This window comes from Loxodonta africana, chromosome 14 (assembly GCF_030014295.1).
Source record: "Loxodonta africana isolate mLoxAfr1 chromosome 14, mLoxAfr1.hap2, whole genome shotgun sequence".
Lineage (NCBI taxonomy): Eukaryota > Metazoa > Chordata > Mammalia > Proboscidea > Elephantidae > Loxodonta > Loxodonta africana.
The window spans coordinates 23,176,519-23,201,934 of NC_087355.1; the positions used below are offsets into that span (position 1 = coordinate 23,176,519).

At 38.6% G+C, this 25,416-nt stretch overlaps 1 protein-coding gene across 1 annotated transcript in view; it reads left to right on the top strand.

The window, feature by feature from the left end:
• The first annotated feature begins 2,394 nt into the window (after positions 1 to 2,394).
• KCNB2 (potassium voltage-gated channel subfamily B member 2) overlaps positions 2,395 to 25,416 on the top strand; it is a 425,329-nt gene continuing 402,307 nt past the window's right edge. Inside the window, exon 1 of the mRNA XM_003408345.3 lies at positions 2,395 to 3,166. Coding sequence (XP_003408393.1) covers positions 2,588 to 3,166 — 579 coding nt within the window. The 5' untranslated portion in view covers positions 2,395 to 2,587. The remainder of the gene's footprint in view (positions 3,167 to 25,416) is intronic.

Sequence of the window (25,416 nt, forward strand, 5' to 3'; positions counted from 1 at the left end):
ATTTTCAGCTGCCTTTAACTGATTAGTGCTGCTTTCTTTAATATATATAGTCAGTTGCCAAGTGAATATAAAATTTGGACATGGACATCAATGGCATCAGAGGTATAAGCTATGCGGTACTTGTTATGTGTAGGTGTAGATCTCGGTAGAGAAAAGGTGGTGCTCAAGATTCTTGGTGTTATGGGTTTATAATCTAGTTGAGAAGACAGAATATATGCATAAGAAAAGAAAAATGTTAGAATTTATTTAATAGCTGTTAATCTTAGTTTTCTTTCTAATGATTGGAAACCAAACTTACAGGAGAAATATGAACATTCTTATTCTATTCAGATATACTTCCCTTTAGTGAGGACTCCACATAAACTCTCTCACTTCATTATCATAACGTGGCCTGTAAAGTAGATACTGTTCTCCTCATTTTTGTAGATTAAGAAATTGAAACTCATAGAATTTAATTTACTTACCCAATTACTGTATTTCTTCTTTATTTTGCAAAAGGGGCATTTTTTGTCGTCTGTGATGAAAATATGTATGTGTATGCTTAAAATCTTTCTATAAATGTCAGTTTGAAAAAACTCCTAATTCATTCATTTATTGACCATATTTGAAATACTTCTTGTATCCATCTACTTTTTTTTTTTTTTTTTATAAACTTGACTTATTTTCATTTGGGAGGGTACTTGGCCATCAGGTGGAGAAATAGATTTAACTTATAGGAGTGGAGAAACCAGAAGCATGTGGAAATTTGTGTATATCTTAAAAGAGAAATCTAATTATAAGGATTTCTTAAATCTAAAAGCTTTTCCCTTTGGTCTAAGCCACTGACAGTGTGAAACATGGTGTTTTACATGAAAGGTGGTAGCTTAGATGAAGTGCTTGAAGTTCCCCAGTTCTCTGCAAAAATATTATAGGGGGAGATAACTAAGAAGATGCTTGTTGCTGCAGATCAGAATCATATATCAACAAGAGGGACTACTAGAGCAGTAAAGTTAAAAAGAATCAGTACCCAGGAAACAAGATCTGTGGAGCACAATAATGCAAACACATGCACACACAAATTCTCGTATGTAAGATACACACATAAATATATATGCATATAACATGTAACTGCAGATGCATTTTAGGCGAGTGTTTATGCCCTTTTTTTGTCATATACATTACTTTGGCGAGTAGTCTTGTAGAAAGCAACTAATTACTTAGTATTTATTAAACCCCTTCAATGTATAAGCGCTGTGCTCGGTGATAGGGATATAACAGTAGATAAGATAGTCTTTGTCCTCTCAGAGCTCACAGCGTATCGAGAGAGGTATTATTATAGTGGTTCAGTGAAATGGAAGAGACATTTACAGAGAGTTTTGTGATCCCAGAGGACAGATATCGTGCAGAGTTTTCTGGAGGAGGCGATGGCTGAACTGAGTCTTGAAGAGCAAGCAGCAGTTAGACAAAAGGAAATGAGGTGAAATGGAGGTCCTTTCAGGACACAGCATGAAGAAGGCCCAGGAGTTGTTGGAATATAGTGATGAGGGAGAGATGAAAGTTGAGGGCAAAGAGGTAGCCATATCTAGAAAGGTGACCTGGGTCTTATACTACCAGTAATGATGAGCCTTTGTAGGGCCTAAAGCATGCGAGTAAAATTAGCATTACATTACACATTAGCAGATCATTTTCGTCGCTGAGTGGAGAATGGATTTTACGTGAACAAGACCAGAGCTTCGGATCTAGTTTCAGAGGTTCTTGTAGAAATGTAAGCAGGAGAGCCCAGGCATTGAACCAGAGTCATATCGGAGGCTGAGGGGCTGTAGAGGGTTTAAGCAACATCAAGAAGATAAAATTGAGGAGACCTGGTACTTATGGGATATAGAGGAATGGATCGGGATTTCTCAGAGTTTTAGCTTGGGTTAAAGTGTGTGTGTGTGCATGTGCGTGTGTGTGTGTGTGTAATAGGAACTGGTTGGCAGGTTAGGAATGTGGTCAGTTTAGTTTAAGGTGACTGGTTTATCTAGGAACAGTTGATCAGCACATGGATATTTTAGTTTGCAGCTTGAGAAGGAGGTGTGTGGTGAGAAATTTGGAAGTTGTCAACCTATACTGTTGCCATCAATTCGATTCCAACTGATGTGTTACAGAGTTAGATTGCTCCATAGGGTTTTATTGCCCGTAATCTTTAGGGAAAGGCCAGGCCTTTCTTCTGTGGAGCTTCTGAATGCATTCCAACCACCAACCTTTAGGAGTGCAAATCGTTGCGCCACCCAGGATCCTTTGTCAGGTAGTATAAAATTAAATACAAAGGCTCTTTGGTATAGTATATTGTGTTGTTTCTTCCCCCATTCTTATATCCTAAGACAAAGATTCATACCTCAATAAATGTGCCATAATTAGTATTATACCTCCTGGTTGTACATAAATAACAGAGCTATCACATACAATAAGAAATGCTCTTTAAGAAAAATGCAAGTAACCAAGTGGTTGTTGTTGCTTTCTTCCAGCTGTCTGTGAAAATGCCTGTCTCAAAGGACTACTGCTTCCGTTGACCTTCCACACCTCATTCTTGTAAAGACCCTGGCTCTACAATTTTGTCTGGTTCAAAATGGCAGAAAAGGCCCCCCCTGGCTTAAACAGAAAGACTTCAAGGTCAACACTCTCTCTTCCACCAGAACCTGTGGACATTATTAGAAGCAAATCGTGCTCAAGGAGAGTGAAAATCAATGTGGGGGGCCTCAACCACGAAGTTCTGTGGAGAACGTTGGACAGGCTGCCCAGGACACGCTTAGGGAAGCTCCGGGATTGCAACACCCACGAGAGCCTCCTGGAAGTGTGCGATGACTACAACCTGAACGAAAATGAGTATTTCTTTGACCGGCATCCAGGAGCTTTCACTTCCATTTTAAATTTCTACCGGACAGGGAAACTCCACATGATGGAAGAAATGTGTGCGCTCTCTTTTGGACAAGAGCTTGATTACTGGGGGATTGATGAGATCTATTTAGAGTCCTGCTGCCAAGCCAGATATCATCAGAAGAAAGAGCAAATGAACGAAGAACTGAGGCGAGAGGCCGAGACTATGAGGGAGCGAGAGGGGGAAGAGTTTGACAATACCTGCTGCCCTGAAAAACGGAAGAAACTATGGGACTTGCTGGAGAAACCAAACTCGTCAGTGGCTGCAAAGGTAAGAAAAACATGGCATTGCTTTCCTGTGTACAGTCTGGAAAGATGTTACCTACATTCCAGAGAGTTTAATTTCCCTCATTTAAGGTGTTTCTGTAAAAGAACAAAATGTGGCTACGCAGCCAAAGTCCTTTCCAAAATCTTATTTAGTCAAGTATTGTTGTTTTTCCTGGGTAATGTCATACAATGGCATTACCACTACCCAATGCTGTCGAGTCGAATTACTCCTTCATAAATATCTTCAGCTATAGGAATGAGGCTGGACAGCAGAATATCAAAGAGAGTTCTGGTTTCTTTGGTAGTGTGTGGTGTGGACGACTTGAAGTTGAGGAGAAAGCACACTAATTCAGTCCCAAGGGGAATGGAGTCTTGCAGAGGGCTGGGGCATGGGTTCCATCTTGAATAATGGGAAGGCACTGTCACTGGCAGTAGAGGAGGTGCCTTCTGTCCTGATTCTGTGGAGGTTCAGGCAAAGAGAGGCGGCATGGCCCTATGAAGCTCACCATGAGGAAGGGCTGTCTTATTAAGCTGTGAAAGGAATGACTCAATATCTAGAATGCATCTGTTTTCCTCCCCTTGTAAGAACTATTCTGGCAATGATGTATCTGACGGCTGATCTTTTCACAGTTGAGATATTACCATATATCAACGTTCATATATTGTTTTCTTGAAGGTAGCCTCGTATGATTCCATTGTACCTGCATATTTATATAAACCTCAGAGTGAAAATTTGTCACTAATTTAATTCATTAGACTAATTTAATTAAAATGCATGATTCAGTTTATCTAATTTTATTTAGAGCCTTGAGTGTTAGCGCAGATTTTCATCCTGTATGTTTAGTTCTGTATTGCAGTCTGAATTATAAGTAAAACTCAAAAGAGTCATCTTTAGCTGTAGGAGCCTAGAATCGATGTTTTGTGCATATTAGATGAAAGTGGAATATGAAATGGAGAAGAGGGGTACAGTGTGTCATCACATGGATTCTTTTGATTACTTACACTTTTTTTCAATTATCCTGTTTCTTCTAAACAGTAATGGGTACAGAAATTAATAGGCCATATGTGCCTTTTTATTGAAATTAAGATTCTACATGACAATCTACAACACATAAATCATTTAAAGAATCCGCTAAATGTAGATGGACATAAAACAGCCTCTAGCACTGTTTGATGGATCTAGTTTTAGGTCTAGTTTGTTTCTGAAGGCATTTTACTTCCTTTCTAGAACATAGAACTACATGAAATAAAACGTATTTCTGTTGTACCTAACAAGGAAATGCATATTTTGTGGCAAATGGAAGATTTCAACTAGGGTTTTTTTGCATGTGGTTATGAATAGTTTGTTTACTTTTTGTTGCACCTATAATATAGAAAGTAATGCGCTGTATTTGTGGGTTTTGGTTGAGGAAGGCTACTGCTGTTTCCAATGTCAAGTGTTTATTTATATATTTGAGCTACTACTAAAAATAGGGAGTGGATTTTGAAAGTAAGTGGGATAGACTCTGGATTTAAGTGAGTATTTTGAGTCTTAAATTAACTCTTCCAAGCCTTTAGGCAACTGAAGACTAAATCGTTTTACCAAAAGTTCTAGAGGGAGTTAGCCGACTGTGTAAAGTAAGCAGCTTAGTCAAAGAAAATTTGAAAGCTCAAGGTGGTTTATTTATTCATGACAATATTGAAAACACATTTCTGAAGTTAATACTGTTACAGACAAAAAAAATTATTATATAGTTATTCTGAAGAATTTCTAATAAGAATGGAATAGGATCAATACCCCTATTTCCCAATGAGGGGAGATCACTCAATCTCTAAATTCTAGAAGCAGCAGCCATTGCTTGTTCTCTAAGAAGGTAGTGAGTGTAGTGGCCCATTACGATACACCGTTCTGTGCCCCTATGCACACAGATTTTTAAAACTTGCTTCAAATTATATATGTGATAGATATTTGCCTACAAACTATACCTAGCAGCTAAGGTCACTGGTTTGGAGAAGTTTTATGTAATTATAAATAATAAACTTGTTTCCAAATTATTAATCAAACTAAGAGAATCTTTGCTAACCTAAGTTCATTCTTTACTCAGTTTTCATACAGGATTTGTGTTTTTTTTTTTTTTAATGTTTGTATTTTCCTCTCTGAATGGCAAAATATTATGGAAATTACTTGCATCGGATTATATGGCAGTTCAGTGGAAATATTGTTCATTTGTGTGAGGTGTAGAGCCTTTTAAAAATAGCTCTGTATGATCTTCTATAAACACTGCCTTTTTCTGCAGTCTTCTCAAGGTGTATAACTTGTTGTTTTTCTGGAATGATTCTTGGTGAGAGAGTGCTAATACTGGTGATGTGTGAATAGTATTTTCACAACTTAGCAACAAGTAGTTTTATGAAAATTGCGGTATGATGATACGCTAGCCCTCCCTCACTAAGTATTTTATGAGTACATCAGGATGGGATGATGGGAAGCTCCTGCGAAGGAATGCTTTACTTGTAATCTGTTTTCCTAACTTGTTTAGGAGGTTAGATACCTTTGGAAATGAGTGTTTACCCCACCTTTTCAATTTTTGTTTATTCACCTTGGTGATTCTGTTGAACCTCTATGGTTGTAAATATGCTATAGACATTATACACTTAGAAAGACAGCCCCTTTTCTCCAGAATTTTAAAAATATTCTTCTGCTTCAATAGGGATTTCATGTTTTGGGGTCTGGAGTTCAAGGCTCTAATTTAAACTAATAATCAGCAAGAATATAGGCAAATTGTATCAGAAAAAATCAAAACCAACCACATTGCTGTTGAGTCGATTCCGACTCATAGCAACCCTCTAGGATAGAGTAGAATTGCCCCCATAAGGCTTCCAAGGAGCAGCTGATGGAATTGAACTACCAACCTTTTGGTTAGGAAGCGAGCTCTTAACCACGCCACCAGGGCTCCAAAAAGCTGTGTCTTCAATACTGTTCTTTGAAATAGGGGTTATAATACCAAAAAAAAAAAAAAGAAGGAAATAATGGAAACAATCTAAATATCTAACAATAGGGAATTGGGTAAAGACATTTTGCAAAGTCCATATAAGTGAATTCTAGGAGATCATTGCAATGAAAATGTAAATTTGACATGCTAAGATATTCTCTTTGTAATATTAACTGAAGGAAGGAGTTAACTAAGCAATGTGTAGAATATGAGTCTATTTTGTGATAAATACATGCGAATATTTATCATTAATGTAGATACACAGAGAAAGTATGTCTGGAAACTTGCACATCAAAATGTTAGTAATGACTGCCTCTAGATGGTGGGATTATATTGCTTCTTTCCCTTTTGATTTTCTCCTATTTTATAATTTATGATATTTCTGTAATAAAGACATTATAAAAGTTATAATGAGATGATTTGCCAAATCCCTAGTATAGAAGGAAAAGCCTGACCCTTTTTATCAGATGTTTCACAATAGATTAAAAGACATACCTCTATTCATCGAAATGGAATAAATACTCACTAATCAATTTTTTTTTTTTTTTTAATCAATTGGATAACTGGTCAGTCTATGTCCTGTACTTCCACTGTGATATACAAAATTATCGCAGGACTCCCTGACCTGTCATACCCTGTCTCTGGGTATGACCCGAACAATGGTAGCTATGTGGCTCTTACAGAAAATGCTCCTTGGTGTCACATAAGGAGCCATTTCCATTTATTGATATTCTTGGTATATTAATAACAGAAAAAATGCCAAAGCAGGGTTAAAATTTGTGATTATATTTGAAATGTTTGTATTTAAAAAGTTAACATTTTTATACATATACAGAAGACCAGGAAATATAATTATACTTTTCACAGAATGATGACAGGATTGATAAAAATTGTAATTTCACAGTTCTCTGGGGTGCGGTGTGATATGGTAATGGGATGTCTCTGTATGATGGACTTTGTCTTCTTTCAATCCCCTCCTTATATCTCGGTGACTGTATATATATACTTCATGTAGAGATAATGTACAAAGTTGAAATTCGAAGCTGTTTGTGAATGTGTGTCCCAGCCAAATAGGCCCAGGGGATGGCTGGGACAAATCTCTGAGCTACCATGACACGGAATTGCTGGCTCTGGTATGCTTTTCATAGGAACCTGCAAGACGGGGAGGCGGGCTTAACTGGCTGCCAGTTTCCTGGGCAGTGAATTGGAATTAGACTTGGTCCTGAACCTCTTCCAGGCCAGGGTACTCTCCTCTGTCTCTGGACTGGAAACATTTGTCTCTCTTTTCTTTGGCCCCTTCCCAAAGGAACTGCAGTAGCTACCCCTTTAAATATTGCATACAGCCACTTCAGTCTAAGAGGTGTTTGAAAGTATTGAAGGGAAATGGGTTCCATATCATGCGGTATTATCAACACTGGGGATGAAACAACAATCAGGAAGTAACAGGCTACCTGAGGGAGGTCTGAAAGAAACTAGAGTCATCAGCCCAGTGCAGCATCCTCACTCTGGCTATCTGAAGGTCAAGATCAGTCTTCAGACAAACCAAGAGAGGAATGGCTGAACCCTCTGAGGCAAGCCTAGACCTGGACACATAAGGAGACACGGTCTACAAGACAGTGCAGGCCAACAAGCTGATCTCAGGTATCAGGTCAGGAAGCTAGATTGTAAGCAGCTGTTGTTTGAGAAGAAGAATATAAGGCAAAATCTGCAGAAAGGCATTTCTGTTCACCTGAACCAGTTCAATGAGAGCCTGCAATCAGCTTTGTTGAGGTAGGGTATTGTGGGGAACACTCTTTTATTATCTGCTTCCTGTTCCTCAGTTTTCCCATTTATCTCATTCACCACTTATTTAGAGTCCCTGGATGGTGCAGATGGTTAGGTGCTTGGCTATAACCGAAAGCCGGTTGGTTTGAATCTACCCTGAGGCACCTGGGAAGAAAGGCCTGAAGATCTACTTCTGAAAAATCAGCCACTGAAAACCCTATAGAGCACAGTTCTACTCTGACACACATGGGGTTGTCCTTAGTTGGCGTTGACTTGATGGCAACTGGTTCGGCTTTTTTTGTTGTTGTTGTTTTTGATTACCACTTATTTACCTAAGGGCTCCCCCCCATCGGCTTACATTCCCTCTCTCTCGCATCTTATCTGTTTCTGTCTCTCTCTCGTCTTTGTTTCCTCAGGAAATGGCTTCGTTTCAGCTTACGGAAAGAGGAGATAATTGAATAGAAGTATTTTTCAGCCTTTTTTTTTTTTTTTTTCCATTAATGGTTCCCTAAGGAGAAAAATTAAATTAAATTCACCCTAATGGGAGAAATTAAATATTAAGGAATATGATTTTTTTGTCAGGGTTGAGCTTAGACGGGCCACAAACTATTGTAATGTCTAAGTTTTTTTTCACTACCTCCCCACAAGAACCAGTTGTGGGGTGCTATTGCTCCCACTGAAAATGCATGGGCTAGGGGGAGGAGCTGGCAGTGTTTCCTGCCTCCAACTCATTACATTCACACATCCCCCTGGCCATCATCATTGGCATGGTGCAACACAGTACCTAAAGCAAGCGTGGGAAGGGTTAGAGAAAACTTAGTAGTCCTTGGATCAAGGTAGGAGCCAGTGGTGGCAAAGGCAGAATCTGTCCCTGTTACTGCAGTGCCCTGGAGAGTCAGGGGCAAAGTCATGAGTTCCCCAGAGGATGGCACCTGTTTGGTTACCCTGTTGATAACTCCTTGAGAACCATACTCCATCTTCCAACTGATATAGGTGTGGGTCTTTTAAGCCATGGAAATAGTAAAAAGGAAACAATCAAAAGAAAAAAATAAATAAAAAGGGGGAAAGAATGTATATCAGTCTCATCTGTTTATAGACTCTGGATTGGTTTTTCTAATTCTCGAAATTAAAAAAATGTATTGGACCAGAAGCATAAACAATTTCCTTTTAGTTCAAGAGCGGAACTTTCCTGTGTAGTGCTTACATATATAACCCACCCCAGTCCCAGTGCCTTCGAGTCGATTCCACTTACACGTATCACACACACACGTATAGATACAGGCAAATGAACAGCTCAGACTTTATAAAACTCAGCTTAGCTTTTTGATGACTTTCCTAGTGATAAGCAATAATAATAACCTTTAAAGCCATAAATGGGCCCAAAAGATACAGTGTAAGTACATGTGCAGAACTCTCCCTACATCGAGGGGCCAATCTGAGATTGGAAGTGGTCTAATTAGTCTGCTGATCACGGTGTTTCTATGTGGACTGTTTACTGTTTTCCTTTCTTTTCTTCTTATATCCTGACTGTTAATATTAAGTTGTTTGTGCTCTGCCAATAACATAGCACCAGAGTCTAGAGGCGTTAACAGGAAGACAGAGTTTAAAAGAGCTTGGCCAGTCTGGGGAGCTTTGCTTGGATGTATGTTGCTTTTTCTTTCTTAAATATCTTATCTGTGTAGACTACAGGTTGAAAGCCTAGAAGAAATTAGGAATAATAAAATAAAACAGATACAATAGAAAACAACATTGTCCTTTAATTAAAGTTTCTCAAATATTCCATTCTTTGATTCTAATGGCTGTATTTCTGGATCCTTGCTTCTGTATTTTCCCTGAAAGGCTACTCCGAAAACAGTCCAGTCTCTGCTCACTTGGTCTTATTTGATCAGGGAGAAAGGGGCCAGAAAAGAGGAGGAAGTTGATGAAAATTTGGCATCTTGAATTCTTTTACCTAGGGTGCCATAGGTCATGGTTTTCCTGAGATAGCCCTGGTTTATGCTTTTGGTCCTGCCTTATTATTAAGGGTATCTCTTTTTATTCTTAAACATGTTTCAGTTTGGACAATACATTCTTTAATAACTTATGTGGGAATATTCTTGAAAAAAAAGTTACCCAAGAATCATGCATGTTTCATTTCCTCTTTGCTTCTTGGTTGCATCTAAAGAGGGCCAGTCTTAATTTTCAAGCAGTTTTCCCATGTTTTTAGAAAAGTCATTGATTTCCATTAATATTAATAGATTTTCAGATTGCCTTCAAACTTGATTTTTAAAACTCTAAGTAATTATTATTTTGAAAGTAAAAAAGTAAGAGATTTCTTTCTACATTACTTAGGTTATCACAAAACAGAGCACATTGGCAGTGTTTAAATATTCTGGTTTTGAAAATTCATGCACACTTCTTTGGTTATTAACAGATTTGTTTTCTTTATTTCAAGTGAGAAGCATTATGAAGTGAATGATCTACTATTTTAGGTAGGCATAAGGATTATGAAGGAATGGTCACAATATTTAGCATTATCTACTTTGGAAGACTCTAGAAGGGTTTGCATGATATTTTTCACCAAGTATTCTCATCTGAGCTTTATCTCTCATTTTAAAAAAAGAAGAGAAACAAATTCCTTCGGAATACTGAGAGCTTATAAGGAAAATTCTCAGGATGCATATGCCTCGACCTCAGATAGCTTCCCCATAGTATTTATTTTTAAGCATTTATGTTCTCTAGTGGAAGTTTGCTCTGAAAGTTGGTCTAATAATTGTATGAAAGTACAGTCATTTAATTGCTTTGCCTCCTCATGGAGATGGTTAATCACTGCCTCATCAATATTTATTTATATTATTACTACTTAACTTTTTTTCCCAGCATTACGAGCAGTATCTGGGCTATCCATATTACTATCAATTATCACCCTTATTTCTGTCAAATACCAATTAGGTGTAGGTATAAGTAGTTAGTTGCACTGAAGACTGAACATGAGAAGATGGTATATTGAATATGTCACTGATATTTTGTCTTTTCTTAGCTGCTTTTATATTTTACAGAACTTTTTGAAATATATAGGATTAACCTTTTCCTGTAGAGCCTGCTAATATAAGATTGTTTATTATAGAATATCGAATTAGCCCATTTTTCTTGAATATTGCATAGTACTTAAATTGAATATTGTGTTCACTATTAAATATTGAATAAATTGAATCATCTAAAAATAAAAAGTTTTCGACACTCCATTTATTTTTAATATCTCTACACTTCCATCTTATTCCACCAAAGGTTTGAGGCAGCCCACTAGAAACACTAATAATTCAAGTAAAATAACAAAAAAAAATTAAAATAGGATAAAAAAAATAGATTGCAAATGACCACAGTAACAGTAGAAAATGCTTAATTTTCTGCAAAAATGTTCCAAATAATTTTAATTAAAAAATGACAATCTTATAATTTCAAATGGAATTTAAAATTAATAAATAAGCTTTGTGTGCATGATTAAAAAAATGTATCTGTCTGGCCCTAGTGAACATTGTTAACTGACTCATTATTACCATAGAGACTGTCTGTATACTAATTTGAACTGACCACTGTAATAAAGAAAGATGTTTTCAAGATAATTAACCAAGTTGATTCTCAAAAAAATTACTGAGATAAAAATTCATTTCTGGTCAGAAAATGAAACACAGAAAAAAAAACCTTGCTGTTAAAGTATAATTCATGAAGTGACCATAGATGATAATCGATTTTTCAGAGTGGGGTAGGAGGTTGGGCATTGATTTAGTGTTGCTGGTTTTCTTAATAATTTAATGATTATTTGTAATGTGCTGGGTCATAAATCCAGATCATGTTTAAGGTGAGCTTGGTCTGTGGGAGCTAGAGACTTGGATAGTAAGTGAGCCTAGCTGGCCGCCCGACACTGTCAGCTTAACCCCTTTTGGCTTCTTCTTCTTGTCACGTACACTAGCTCTTCATTAAATGTTATTGTATTTTATAGGGGAAACTGTATGCTATAGTAGAGACTTATAAAGTTCTCAGGACATATTCCTCATTAAAAGTGTCCTGTCTAGATATTCTGAGAGAGGATAGGAACTTTTTCAGATAGCAGCCAACATGCAAATTTTTCTTGCCCACAAAAAGGCTTGGAGGTCAGTAAAGAAAGTCCTTCCTATCTCTGCAGTGAGTGGGCCGTGAAGACAAGCTGTACTTCGTGTATCTATCAGCAACATTTGTCCCTGGCCCCTGGAGGCTTTTTATTCTTTCCCCAATCTCCTGATCTTGACTTTATGGTTTACAACCAGAGCTTTGAAGGAATTTAGGAGACTGAGATTTTTCTGCAATCACTAAGTCAGCCTTGACACACAGACATAACCATGGAGCAGCTACACTTGGACCAGCTGGGGACGGAGTTTAGTGACTAGCAGGCACAGGGACAGGAAGTAGAAGAGTAGAAGAGGAAGGCATTTTCTTTCATTTCTCTAAATCTTTTCCAGGAGGCCCTAAAAGAATTATACCAGGCTTTGCATCTATGTATTATTATTTTTGGCTGTGTACATATTTATGGAGCCCTAGTAGCACAGTGGTTGAGCTCAGCTGCTAACCAAAAAAGGCTTTTGGTTCAAATCTGCCAGCCTCTCTTTGGAAACCCTATGGGGCAGTTCTACTCTGTCCTGTAGGGTTACTATGAGAGCAGAATGGACTCAATGGCAATGATTTTTTTTTTTTTTTTTTAGTATGTATTTATGTTTAAGTTAACTCGTTATTTAATGGATAGTATGAATGGATTTTTGTTTTTTCTTAAATCATCCCCTTTAGTGTTTTCATAAAGCTTTAAGTAGAAGAACTTCTTTGGATATCACTAAGAACAGGCACCTCAAGTAGGTAGGTCCAACTAGTGCTTGAAGTCAAGTTTTTGTGTCTAGGGTGGGCAAACCAGGTAACAGTAGCCCTGATAGAATGGTACCATAACCAGGTCTCCTCTTTTGTGCCTGTGTGTGACGCATATTACACATACACAGTGCCACCTCTCTATTAAACCAAAAGCAAACCGGTTGCCATCTAGCTGATTTTGACTCACGGGGAACCCATGTGGTACAGAGTAGAACTAACTAAGCTCTGTAGCTTTTTCTTGGCTGTAATCTTTATAGAAGTGGATTACCAGGCCTTTCCTATATGGTGCTGCTGGGTAGTTACGAACTGCCAACCTTTCAGTTAGTTGCTGAGAGCAAACCTTTTGTGCTACCCAGGGACCTTACCTCTCTGTTAGAGCCTGTTATGTTATAATGAACCCAACTGCCCCAAAATGCTGTGAACTTCAACCCATATTTGGTAATCAAGGGTAGATGCAACTTTGTCATTCAAATAAAACAGCTCATTCAAAATATAAACTTTTGTTATAGCCTGATCAGGATGAAAATCCATGGAAAGTGCTTTAGTGGTCCAAGAATAGCAGGAAGAAGTATTACCATTAGTCTCCCAGGATTTTGTTTCAGGACGCTAGAGGTCATTGCCACCCTGGATTTAACACTCTAACTTGTCTCTCCTTGAGTCACTCCTGATGCAACCACAAGTGTTACATGCTACTTTAAATAGCTGCCTGGAGCCTATGCCAAAGCTGTGCCAAGGGCAGCCAAGTGATCCCAGTGCAGCTCCACGTGCAGATACTTGGTTGCTCCAGCCTTCCAAGGAACCCCAGGATATTTGCACATGAGTAAAAGTACTCTCAGACTCTAAATGGATTTCATTCATTCAATTTTGGATCCTTTGTAGGTAACACAAGGCTTAGTAAATACTCAGTAGATCTTTGCTGAATTCAATTATTTTGGTTATCATTTTATTTTAGCTCTAATTAGTATAAAACCCAGAGTGCAGTTTGGGATATTCAGCGGCAGTTGTCTTATCTGGTGTCATCTAAGTTAAGGCATCAACCAAATGCGTTCCTCAAATAGAGATTTTTTTTTAAACATTCACATTTCAGTTTACATCTTAGAGTTACATTTGTCTCTGGCAAAGTTTTGAATGGGACTATTTAACTTGTACATTGGTGTCAGAATTTGTAGTTCCAACCAGAATTGGTTTGAATTGAAAAGTCAGTTAGCTGCCACTATGAAGTAAAGCAACATAAGGTATTCATTAATATAATGGAAATTTTTACTTTGGAGAACCAACAGAGGGCCTGCATAATATCCGTAAGGTAAGCAAACTGTTCGATTTTAGTGCAGTTTTTAGTTTAGGGGCAGAAAAACATTGTTGGGCAACCTTGTTTTTAAAAAAGTGATACTTTTCTACACTACAGATGGAATGAACTACGTATGCAGTGGAAGACAATATGAAAGTCTAGAATAACATGAATTTGCTATTCCGTAAAAAAGCTAGCACGTTCACACCTTAATTCTGCAGGTGTGAAAAGTTTAGTATTATATGTCAAGTAATCGCATTATGAGTAATATCAAAATTCAAAGCAAAAATTTTCTTTATGTTCTTGTCTTTACGTTTCTCAGGCTAGCTCATGCAGTATTATAAATTGCATGGGATGTTTACAAAGTGCTAATCACGCACGCTTTTTAAAAGTTTTATGCTCAGATTGTGCATAAGGTAATTTAAGTGATATCAAACTGTTTTGATACACATATTTTAACAATATACCAGGTACGTGTATGTGCTTAAAGAAATAAATACTATATTAAAATTGAAAAAATTGTTTTGGATTCTGCATTTGCTTGTCTTTGTGAAGTTATTCAGCAAATGCCGAAAGCTTGGATGAACTTTTTCACCTGATGCATTTAGATACAGGCATCTAACTAAGATTGAGCCTGAAAATTAGATGACAAGTCTATTGCCTAACAGACATTCTGTCCTGGGTGCAACGGGCTAGCTTCATGGTGAATTGTTAGTATAAAAAGGGCTCCCCAAAGCAACGTGTCGTGACCAGTGAGTACTTTGAAAATATCCATATGCCTTTCTCATTGCAGCTAAGCCAGAGTGAGGAAATGTCTCTATTGCTTCCTTCAGGCTCTTATTTTCTCTCTGCTTGAGGACGCTCACCTCATCCCCTGCCCTTCCTCTCAACACACCTGCTTGTCCGTTCCTTCACCTGGGCCCAGCCTGCCAAAACCCAAAAAACAAATCTGTTACCTTGAGTCAGTTCTGACTCTTGGCTACCTCGTGTGTTACAGAGCCGAACTGCTCCGTAGGGTTTTCTTCCCTGTAATTTTTACAGAAGCAGTTTGCCATGGGAGGGTTCAAACCATCAGCCTCTGGGAATTGCAAACTGCTTGTGCCCCCCAGGCTTCTTCCAGGTCTGCCTGGGGAATGCAAATGAAAGACACGTCCGAGGTCCCCTCCACTGGAAGCCTGCTGGGCTCCTCAAGAGCCTTCTCATCAGGGGCTGTTTTGGTTATAAGTTATTGAGCAACTATTGATTTTTCATTTAATTTCTTTGGCTCCAATCTGACTTCACATTTATTTTTAGCCTGGTTCTCTTTGCATAAGATGATATCTACTTAAATTTGAATGAAATTAAATGTAATAGAGTCCAAGTTAGAGAAGCTAGATAATCCCCAAAAATCTAGAGTTCATTTTGTCTTTAAACCTATAAAAGAGGTGTTTGTTTTTTTCTCTCCATCAGAGTTTGAAACAGGCAGACTGTTTTCTTGTTTACTCTTTAAAATCAATATCTAACCACTACTTTTCCTCTCTGTTGGGAGAATCTGATTCTTCACCTACCGTCTGCCCTCCCTTACCTTGGGAACTCTGGCTGGACAGGTGAAGCTGGCTTTTCTTTCCACCCTCTGGTAACAGCTGTCAGTATGACCAAAGCCTTTGGTTTTGAACAAGAATTTAACTTTGGGGGAAGAGACTATGCTTAGTTGATAACTGACACCCTAACAGCTGCTTTTCACAGGTTGTATTAGCTTTCTGTACATATTTCCAAAATCTTCTGCGAGGTATAGCTATAACTTTCTAATGTTGCCAGAATGTCCGAGCAGCACTTACTCTAATTCTGAGATCACTTCTTTTCTTAGAATACTGGAAAAATAAACTTTGCTGCCTAAAGCCCAGGGTCCTGAAGTGAAGGCCACATTCTCTTGCCTCCCCAGTAATCAATATGACCTTCCTGAAAGAGCTGAAGAGAAAGAATTTCTATTGAGAATCTACTGGGTGCCATACGCTGAGCTTGGGGATTTTTCTTACTGACCCTTTACAACAGGGGTCACTAAACTTTTTCTCTGATGGGCCAGGTAGTAAATATTTTTGGCTTTGTGAACTGTATAGTCTCTGTTGAAACTATTCAACTCTGCCTTTGTAGTTTGAAAGCAGCAACAGATAAAACATAAATGAATGTAGTAAATGTCCAGTAAACCTTAAAAGTAGGCTAGATTTGGCCCATGGGCCATAGTTTGCTGACTGCTCGTTTACATTAACCCTACAAGATGACATCATTAATCCCATTATTAAGATTAGAGAGTTGAGACCCAGAAATACCACATCGTGTCTGGTGTCACGTACTGTATAGCGCGTTGGAATTCATACCCAGTCTTTCCAGTGCCTGGCTTTTCTTGCAGTTCTTTCTCCTGCCCAGCTGTGTTTATCATTCCTTTCTCATCATTGTCCAGTATTCCTATCACTCCCTGATATTCTCTGAAGACTTTGGTTTATGATTTGAAATCATCTTTCTTCTGTCCCCCTTGCTGTAACGCAGGACAATCACTCATCATAGATCCAAGCTTAAATGTTCCACATCTTGGGGTCCATTAACACGTGGATGAAGCTACTCTACCTGTGGAATCTTCAGCTCTGATTAAGACCACTGAGCCTTCCATTTCTACCTTTCACTCACTGCCACTAAAGCTGTGGTTTGTTCTGATTGCAAGCCCTTTAGCCTTTAATTATTGCATTCTTTTTCTACACTGTCAGGACCACTGGACACACTTCCCTAGGCCTTGATTATCTCATACATGGACTAGTCCATGAACTGGACTTTCTAACTTCATTTCCCCCGATTCTATTCTCCATGTTGCCAATAGAATTATATTTCTAAAACATGTCTCTGATTGGGTCACCCCTTAATGGTTTTCCATTGGATGCAGTCTAGTTAACTCTCTTCAGCATTGCATTCAAGACCACTCACAACTTTCCTTTCCAGCCAGGTGTTATACCATTTCTCATGCACAAGGCTCCAGTTCTGCCAGAATATTGAGAACCGAGCTGTGAGACAGGTTGTTTACTGCACTGAACAATCCCTACCCCCACATGGCTGCATCTATCCAGAGGGGGCACCTTTTTTCTAATTTGCTCAAGGACACCTTGTATACTAGCTGCAGACACACCTATACATACCTGGCACATTCATGCTGCTTCCTTGACCTCGAGTGCCCTCTGCCCCTTCTCCACCCTTCTTTGTATCTCAACTCCTATGTCATTCTTCTGTGATTTCTGTCTAACTTCCCCTTGTCTGTTAGCACCTACTTCATTCTTCATACTTACAATCTAAAGATTCAGTCTGTGCTGCGCTCATCTCTCCAGCTTCATTGTAGCATTTCAGGTCTCAGATCACATCTCTTCATCTTCTCTTCCTAATACCAATCACGGTTCTTGACATCCACCAGACATTCAGTACCTGCCACCGAATGGAACTGAAGGGCAGAAATAACAGCAAGACTAAATGCTTCACGATATGCCTATTTCTCTGTGAAGATAAAGCAAGGTAGATAGAGGCTGAAAATCTCATCCTAGTGATTAGACTTGAGTAATGCTGGGTTTGTTGTAGGCAGCTTGAAAAAGCTGGATATCTTATCAGTTTTTAAATGGCTCTATGTTTCTGAAATAGGCTGAGAGCCATAGATGTGGGTTTTACATCTTTGCGTTGTTTGGATGCTCCATCAGAACAGCAGTGTAGGCTGCCTTGTGTGCCGCAGAGTCTATGCAAAGAAAGGCATCAGGTGCTGCTTGCTGAAAGGCAAGCTTTCAGATGCTTTGCTTTGCTAGGATTGTTCGTTTTGTTAAATGAGCTGCAGGTTTGGGGGACTGTTGTCATAGCAAGCAGCCCTTGTGAGGACGGGGGAAGACGGCATGATCTGGCCCCCGGGGATGGACAGTACTTCCACGACCTTCAGAAGATGGGTACATCCAATGATCATTTCTTTACATGTAACTACCCACGCTTTGGAGGACCTCGGGTGGCTTATCCTACCACTCAGAAAAAAAATCATAAATATGGATAAATCCAGTATTTTCATGAAAATAGATCTCCAACATGGTATCTTTTGGAAGGATATGAAAAATAAATTTTTCATGGCATAATATGAAAAACAGAGATCAGTAATCTCTATTTTAAGTTGAAAAGAATCACGGTGGTACCAGCTTGGGGAATTGACTTTTACTGTTCCCCAAAAAGATATTTTCTGGAAACTTTGGATTGAAATTTTATAGAAATTAGACATCGTTTTTTGTCTCAGAAATACTTGCTGTCAGCATGCCACCTGGTCATCAGGTATGTTCAAGTATTATTCTGATATTTCAGATAGTACTGATGGGATTTTGTAATTTGGCTTTTCAGTTAGAGCCTTCGTCAACCTGCTTTAAAATTCCTAGGCACTTAGGAAGTGGTTTTGACTTGTTTCCTTTTGATAATTCATGAAATCATTGTTTTAAGAGGTACTTTGTGTATAAGAAATCTCTAAGCCTTTTATATATATATATCTTCTAAGAATTTTAAAGTCATTTTCATTTGTTAAATCCTTTGACATTATCATATCTCAGCATTTAAAAGTTTTTAGTAGCATTGCATTATAATTTAATCCTTCCAAAATTCTACTTTGTAGGTGACAAAAGGAAATTGTCAAGTCAAAGTATACTCTAGTTATGCTGCTAATGAGTTGTGCGGTGACCAGAGCAAAAGTGATCTTTGAATAGGTCACAAGATTTCATGGGAAACAAAATTGATAGATATCAAGTGGTGAGAAAACGGTCATTATACAACCATAAATTTGAATAAACTTCCATTTAATATATTTAAAATTTCAGAGGCGGAATCTAATAATGTGAACTTTAACGGGGAGGAAAAGCTTTGTGAAGGAAGAGGGCTTCAAGTAGGAGGAATGGAAAAATAATCAGGTAAAAGGGAGAAAGCAAGAATAAAGGCAAAGAGAATGGACTTAAGAAAGATGCCTGCACATTAGGGAACCCAGCGGGAATCATGTGGAGGGGTAAGAGAGGGCATGCATTGTCCTGCCATGAGTACCCACCTGAGAAGTCTTTGCTCGCCCAGAAGGCCCTAGATGGGTGAAATTGGGCTTGGACATGCCAGTTGCTGCTGGGAAGCCTCAAGGGAAGTGAGACCATGTGGTGGTGAGGCGCGTAACTCAGGAGTAGGACAAACCTGGAATCCAGGGCTGGCTGTGCTGCTTAACCAGATTGATGCCTTTGCTAAGCTTTAGATTCTCAGCTGAAAAGTGAAATATATACGTAATACAGTTATTGTGAGAATTAAATGAGCTAGTTAGTTGAATCCCTGGTACACAAGCATGCCTAGAATGTATTAGGTATTAGTGCTGCTATCATTATTACTCAAAGTAATTTATTCTGAACTACCACAAAGAATTTTTTCCCATAAATATTTAGTATTCTATTGCCATTTGAGTAATCTTATTAGACTGTGAAGAACAATATCTGTGTGAAAGTAATAAACTGTTTTCATCTAATTTAAGAACCAAGCCCACTGAGAGTAGCTAGTTAAATTAACACTTATTGATTTGTTCAGAGCTTCGTGAAAATAATACTTTAGGTAAGTGGAACGTGGAATGCAAATTAAAATTTAGATCGTAATGAGCCTGTGTTTCTGTGAATGGACCTGTTAATGGAAAAATGAAAATAAAAAGAATGAACTGACCATTCCAAAGCCTGAGTATGACAGAGCATTTGTGTTCAGCCCTGTTCTCCTGATAGTTGCCATCATGTTAATCACCAATATTAAAATAACTACACGGAATTGATCAGCTATAAATAGTGTTATTCTTGTTCATGAACAACGCCTTCGCCTTGAAAGAGGGAAGTGATCAGACTGTCACTTTATACTTTCCTCTTGGGCTCATTGGCTCGTATTTCATATCTAAGTTATCTGTTACTGGGGTATGAAATTGAACACAGCTCATTGACCTTCCATATCCCTGTCATTATGATTCATTAACAGTAATATGTCTGATTGCAAGTAATTATTTGGTTCAGGAAGAATTGGATGCAAAATAAATGTAGTCTCAGTCATAAATTTTTCCATGCTGAACCTCAAAGACTCAAGCTTGTTCAAAAATGCTGTAATAACTGGGGAGTGGTGAGAACAACACTGTTATTCATAGGAAATAAACAATTTTTGACTGCTAGTTTTTCATGAAGAGCTACATTTTTCTGAATTTAAGATTGAGACAGGTGTTTGGCACAGCTTTTGTTTTCTGATGTGTAAATTTATTTGAATAAAAAAGTCTCTCAAAGTTAAAGTATCTGATTTTTTATTAAGATTATCATTTAGTAACTCATCTTTTTGATTAAGAACATATATTACCAGGTCTCGTTTCTCCCAAATTATTTAAAGCAGCTACAAGAATATATGAAATGGCAGGATAATAAATGACTGAATGAATGTGTGAAGAGATAGATTAGATAAGAGACAAAAGGAAAATGTGGGTAGGAAAATAGGAAGAAAACTAAGACGGTTAGCATGTAACAACTCCATGTGCCTACTACAGTTACAGCAGGCAGGGGAGGGCAGTATTTTGACTTTGAAGATTCTTACTGCCAAAGCAAACAGGCAAACACAAATAAAAAGAATAAAATTACATAAAATCTGGATTCTCCAGGCCGGACGTCTGGTCCCTCACTGAGTAGGGTCCTGTGGGAAGTCTGCGATCTGCCCTTCAGATGACCTTTCATTTATTGAACAAATACTTACTGAGCACCAGGCGCTGTTCTAGGTGCTGGGGATACAGCCACAAACCAAAAAAAAAAAACCAAAAAACCAAGCCTGTTGCCATTGAGTCAATTCTGACTCATAGCAACCTTATAGGACAGAGTAGAACTGTCCCATAGAGTTTCCAAGGAGCGCCTGGTGGATTCGAACTGCTGACCTTGTGGTTAGCAGCTGTAGCTCTTAACAACTATGCCACCAGCCACAAACAGGATAGACAAAAATCACCACCACCACCATGGAACTTGCATTCTGTAGGGGGAGATAGATAAGAAGCAAAAGAAACAAGTAAATATATATTAAAAAGTTCAAATGATATGGGGGAAATAAAGTGAGAGACGAGGTTGAGAAGTGTCTGGGTTCCATTTCATGTCGGCTTTTTTTAAAGGGAGACCTCACTGAGAAGGTAGTTTCTGAGCAAGCAGCTGAAGAAGTGAAGGAGCCCTGTAGGTATCTCGGAAGAGGGTCTCAGGCAGAGGTGGAAGCATGACTGGAATCAGTGGTTCTCACTCAGGAGGGATTTTATCCTCCAGGGAACACTTGGCAATATCTGGAGGCACTTTTGGTCTTCAACTTTGGGGAGAAGGGTGCTATTGGTGTCTAGTGGGTAGAGTCCAGGGATGCTGCTAACATCCTACAATGCACAAGACGGCCCCCAGAACAAAGACTTATCTAATCCAAAACGTCAGTAGTGCCGAGGTTGAGAAACCTTGGTCCACTGCAAGGGGGGAATCCCTGAGTGGCACAAACTATTAAGCGCTTAGCTGCTAACTGGAAGATTGTCAGTTGAAGTCCAGCCAGAGGCACCTCGGAAGAAAGGCCTGGTGATTTACTTCCAAAAAATCAGCCACTGAAAACCCTGTGGAGCACAATTCTGCCCTGACACACAAGGGATCGAAGGGATCGTCATGAGTCTGAATCTGCTCCAGGGCAACTGGTTTTATTTGGTTTACTGTAAGTGGGCTGTAGTGGAGTGAGCCAGGAAGAGCCCTGTAGGGGATAAGATCAGAGACATAATGGGGTCCAGATCCTGTAGGACCCTGTAAGCTATTGTCAGGACTTTGGCCTTTTCCCCATCGGTGAGTTCTGAGCCGCAGAGGGCAATGACCTCACTCACATTGTAACACGCTCACCCCAGCTCCTGTGTTGAAAATAGACTTTAGCAGTGGGGGAATGACGGAGCTAGAGACTTTTATAAAAATTCCAGAGAGAGACTGACTCATGTTAAGTGGTAAAAATATATAGGTTGAATGAGTATGTTGTTTATTCAACAAAAAATCATCCAGAATGTTTATGTTTTTTGTCTTTCGTCTTAAAACTCAGGTTTATGGGTATGTTGTCCTAACTACCCATTTTTTTTAATTGTAGGGAAAAATTGCTGTTAAGATTTAGGTTTCGACAGCTACAACAATAAATACCTCAAAAAAAAAACAAAAACAAAAAAAAAACAACCCCAAAACCTCCTAAGTATGAACCAGTTTAAGAATGCTAGTGATGGTAGATTTGTTCTTAGCAATCCCTATAACTAATTAACCTTGTTTAGTGCTGTCTAAAGTTAAAAAAAGAGCATTTAGGAAAAAATGTTAAACCAGGCACAGACAAATCCAGAGACTATAAAGCCTTTTTTTAGAGGTATCCAAAGAAAATGTATCTAAAGAAACCCTGGTGGCATAGTGGTTAAGTGCTATGGCTTACCAAAAGGTTGGCAGTTCGAATCCACCAGGCGCTCCTTGGAAAATCAATGGGGCAGTTCTACTCTGTCCTATGGGGTTGCTATGAGTCGGCATTGACTCGAGGGCAATGGGTTTTTTTTTTTTTTTTTGGTTTAAAGAAAATGTCAAAATTGACTCGACAGCAACAGGTTTTGGTAAAGAGGATTGTTTAAAAGCAAACAAACAAACAAACAAACAATCAGTGAAGACAAATCCAGGTACAAAAAAAGGCAAAGCCAGACATGGGTGAACAGGAGGGAGCACTAGGAAAGCAGAGAAATGCAAAGCCCAGAGTGCTGTGTGCACCCTTTCTGGGTCTGTTGGCTGAGACTCCAGGCTGACACTTCTACAGCCCTTTTTACACCTTGGCTGCCCAGGGCTAATTGGACTTAGATGGAAGATGCAGCCCTTTTTTTATTGTTTGAATATATAATGGGGACAACCCACTTTTTCCTTACTTTTTCTAACCCGATAATTATAAATGGCAGTAGTGATTTACAGGAAGCAAAATAAACATTTTAAAATACTTAGACCAGACTGAGATATCATACCAAGATCCACCTACTGACAATATTATAAACCACCATCCCCCTTACCCTCCATACAGGAACATAGACTGCCTCTGAGGAATGCTGAAGCTTCTATCTTTGTAATCTTCGTTGACTGTTCAAGTAAATCATTGATATTTCTGCCCTGTGGAAAAAGCATAGTTTTCTACATTTATAGTGTTTAGAATCATGGAAAGCAATTTGGTACTTATTTGCTTTGTGGCTACTTGTTATTGATAAAAATTACCATCTGGAGCCCAGATTTGGAGCTGTTGAAGATGAAAAGCTCTTTGCCTCTTTCTCTATTCCCTCCCCTCTCAACTCCCCCAACTATAATGGTCATCAAATCAGTGTCAACTCAGGGTAACCCTATGTGTGTCACAGTAGAACTGTGCCCCATAGGGTTTTCAATGGCTGTGATCTTTTGGAAGTAGATCGCAGGTCTTTCTTTTGAGGCACCTCTGGGTGGACTCAAACTTCCAACCTTTTGGTTAGTATCCAAGTCCATTAATCATTTGTACCTTCGAGGGGCTCCCTTGGCTCTCCCACACCAGGTTATTTCAAGAGCGGGGTGGTTAAAGGCAGTCTCTGGATCCTCATTTTTACAAATTGTTTTCTGGGACTCAAGGCAGGCTGGGTCCACATGCAGGTTACGTAGTCACCTCTTCAAGCCTGTGCTTCTCATCTGTGGCATGGGGTGGTCACAGTCCCTGTCCTCTAGCATCATGCTGAGGGTTTAATCGGTTATTACCTGTCACGTGGCTCAGCAGAATACCTGGCAAATGGTAGACAGTAAACAAGAAGTTTTCACTGTTATTTTTATTAGTTTCTGTCCCTGGCCAAGTGACAGAGTGTAGGCAAAAGATGAAATCCAGTTTTTTAAACCACTCCCAATTGATGTGGAGAAAAGTTGCAAGTAATACCCGAGGACTTGTTCATAATACATAAATTGATAAAAATTTTCCTTTAAGAAACCATGATGCATGTATCTGTTTCTTCTTAATTCAGTTTTCTGTGAATATGTATCATTTCTCCAGTAAGATTTTAAACTCCTTGAGGGTTGAAATTGCTGTTTTATTTCTCTCTCTAATATTCAAATTAGGCTTAGAGTATGGCATGTCGAAGCGTTAAGCTCGTGCTTGGGAAATGCTTAGTTTTTGAATTTTTTTTTTAAAAAATGAAAATTATACCAATGGTGAAAAAAGAAAAAAAAAAGAATTTTATATGTAAACAACTCTGACAAAATGTGATTTTTTTCTCACAGAGATCTATGGGGTTTTTCTGAGCAGGTTTGGAAAATACCTTGTTTCAACCAAATAATGGCAGCTGACATTTGTTTGAATTTGTCATTTGTTATTTTTTAAATCTATATTTTTAAAAAAGAAAGGAAAACGACAGTTTGAAAAGGCAGTAGTTTGCAACATTTTAAAGGGTATGGCATTTCTATCTAGTCAAATCTCTTCCAAAAATTAATTGCTATTTCTTATGTTCTTTTGTACTCCAAGTAGACTCTGATTAACCCACCAACATTCCTGAAAAGTGACATAGTGATGTTTCTCCATGTGCAGCAGAAAAAATGTCTACCCTGTCAGATGGCTTAGGCTTAGCAGAATGAACTCCTACAGCATTTCCATCCCCCACTTCCTTATTGCAGAACTGAACAACTTTTCCAAAATTAACTGCTTAGAAATACATGGGACTGATGACCGATGTAGAAACCCTTACCATCTCTATGTTCAGTGACTATCTCTGAGAAAGGAAGGGATTCCATCAATAGCCTTTTGGGGGTTTTAGATGGAGTTCTAGTTGGTACTTATATTAAGATTTCTCTATTGATACATAATCTCCAAGATAATTGCAGTAGTTTACCAAAAAGACAGAGTAGAACTGTCCCATAGGGTTTCCTAGGCTGTAAATCTTTATGGAAGCAGTTTGCCACATCTTTCTCCCATGGAGTGGCTGGTAGGTCCAAACCACCAACCTTTTGGTTAGCAGCTGAGCGCTTAACCACTGCACCACCAGGGTTCCTTGAACAATTAAAATATATTTTGACACACGTATGTTGAATTTTTTGCACTTAGTCACAGGAGAAAAAAAAACCTCTTCATATGCAAATTGAGGAGCAGGACAACAGCAGGATAATGCAGAAAGACAAGACCTCTGGGAAAGAGACAGGCATTCATTGTCTACCACTTTTTTTTTTTTTTTTTTCCACGTTATCTGATTTCAGCCACACAGTAATCCCAGGAGGTGGTTGCTCTCATTCTTACTTCAGAGAATGAGAGACTACAGCTCAGGGAGGTTAAGTAACAAAACTTGGG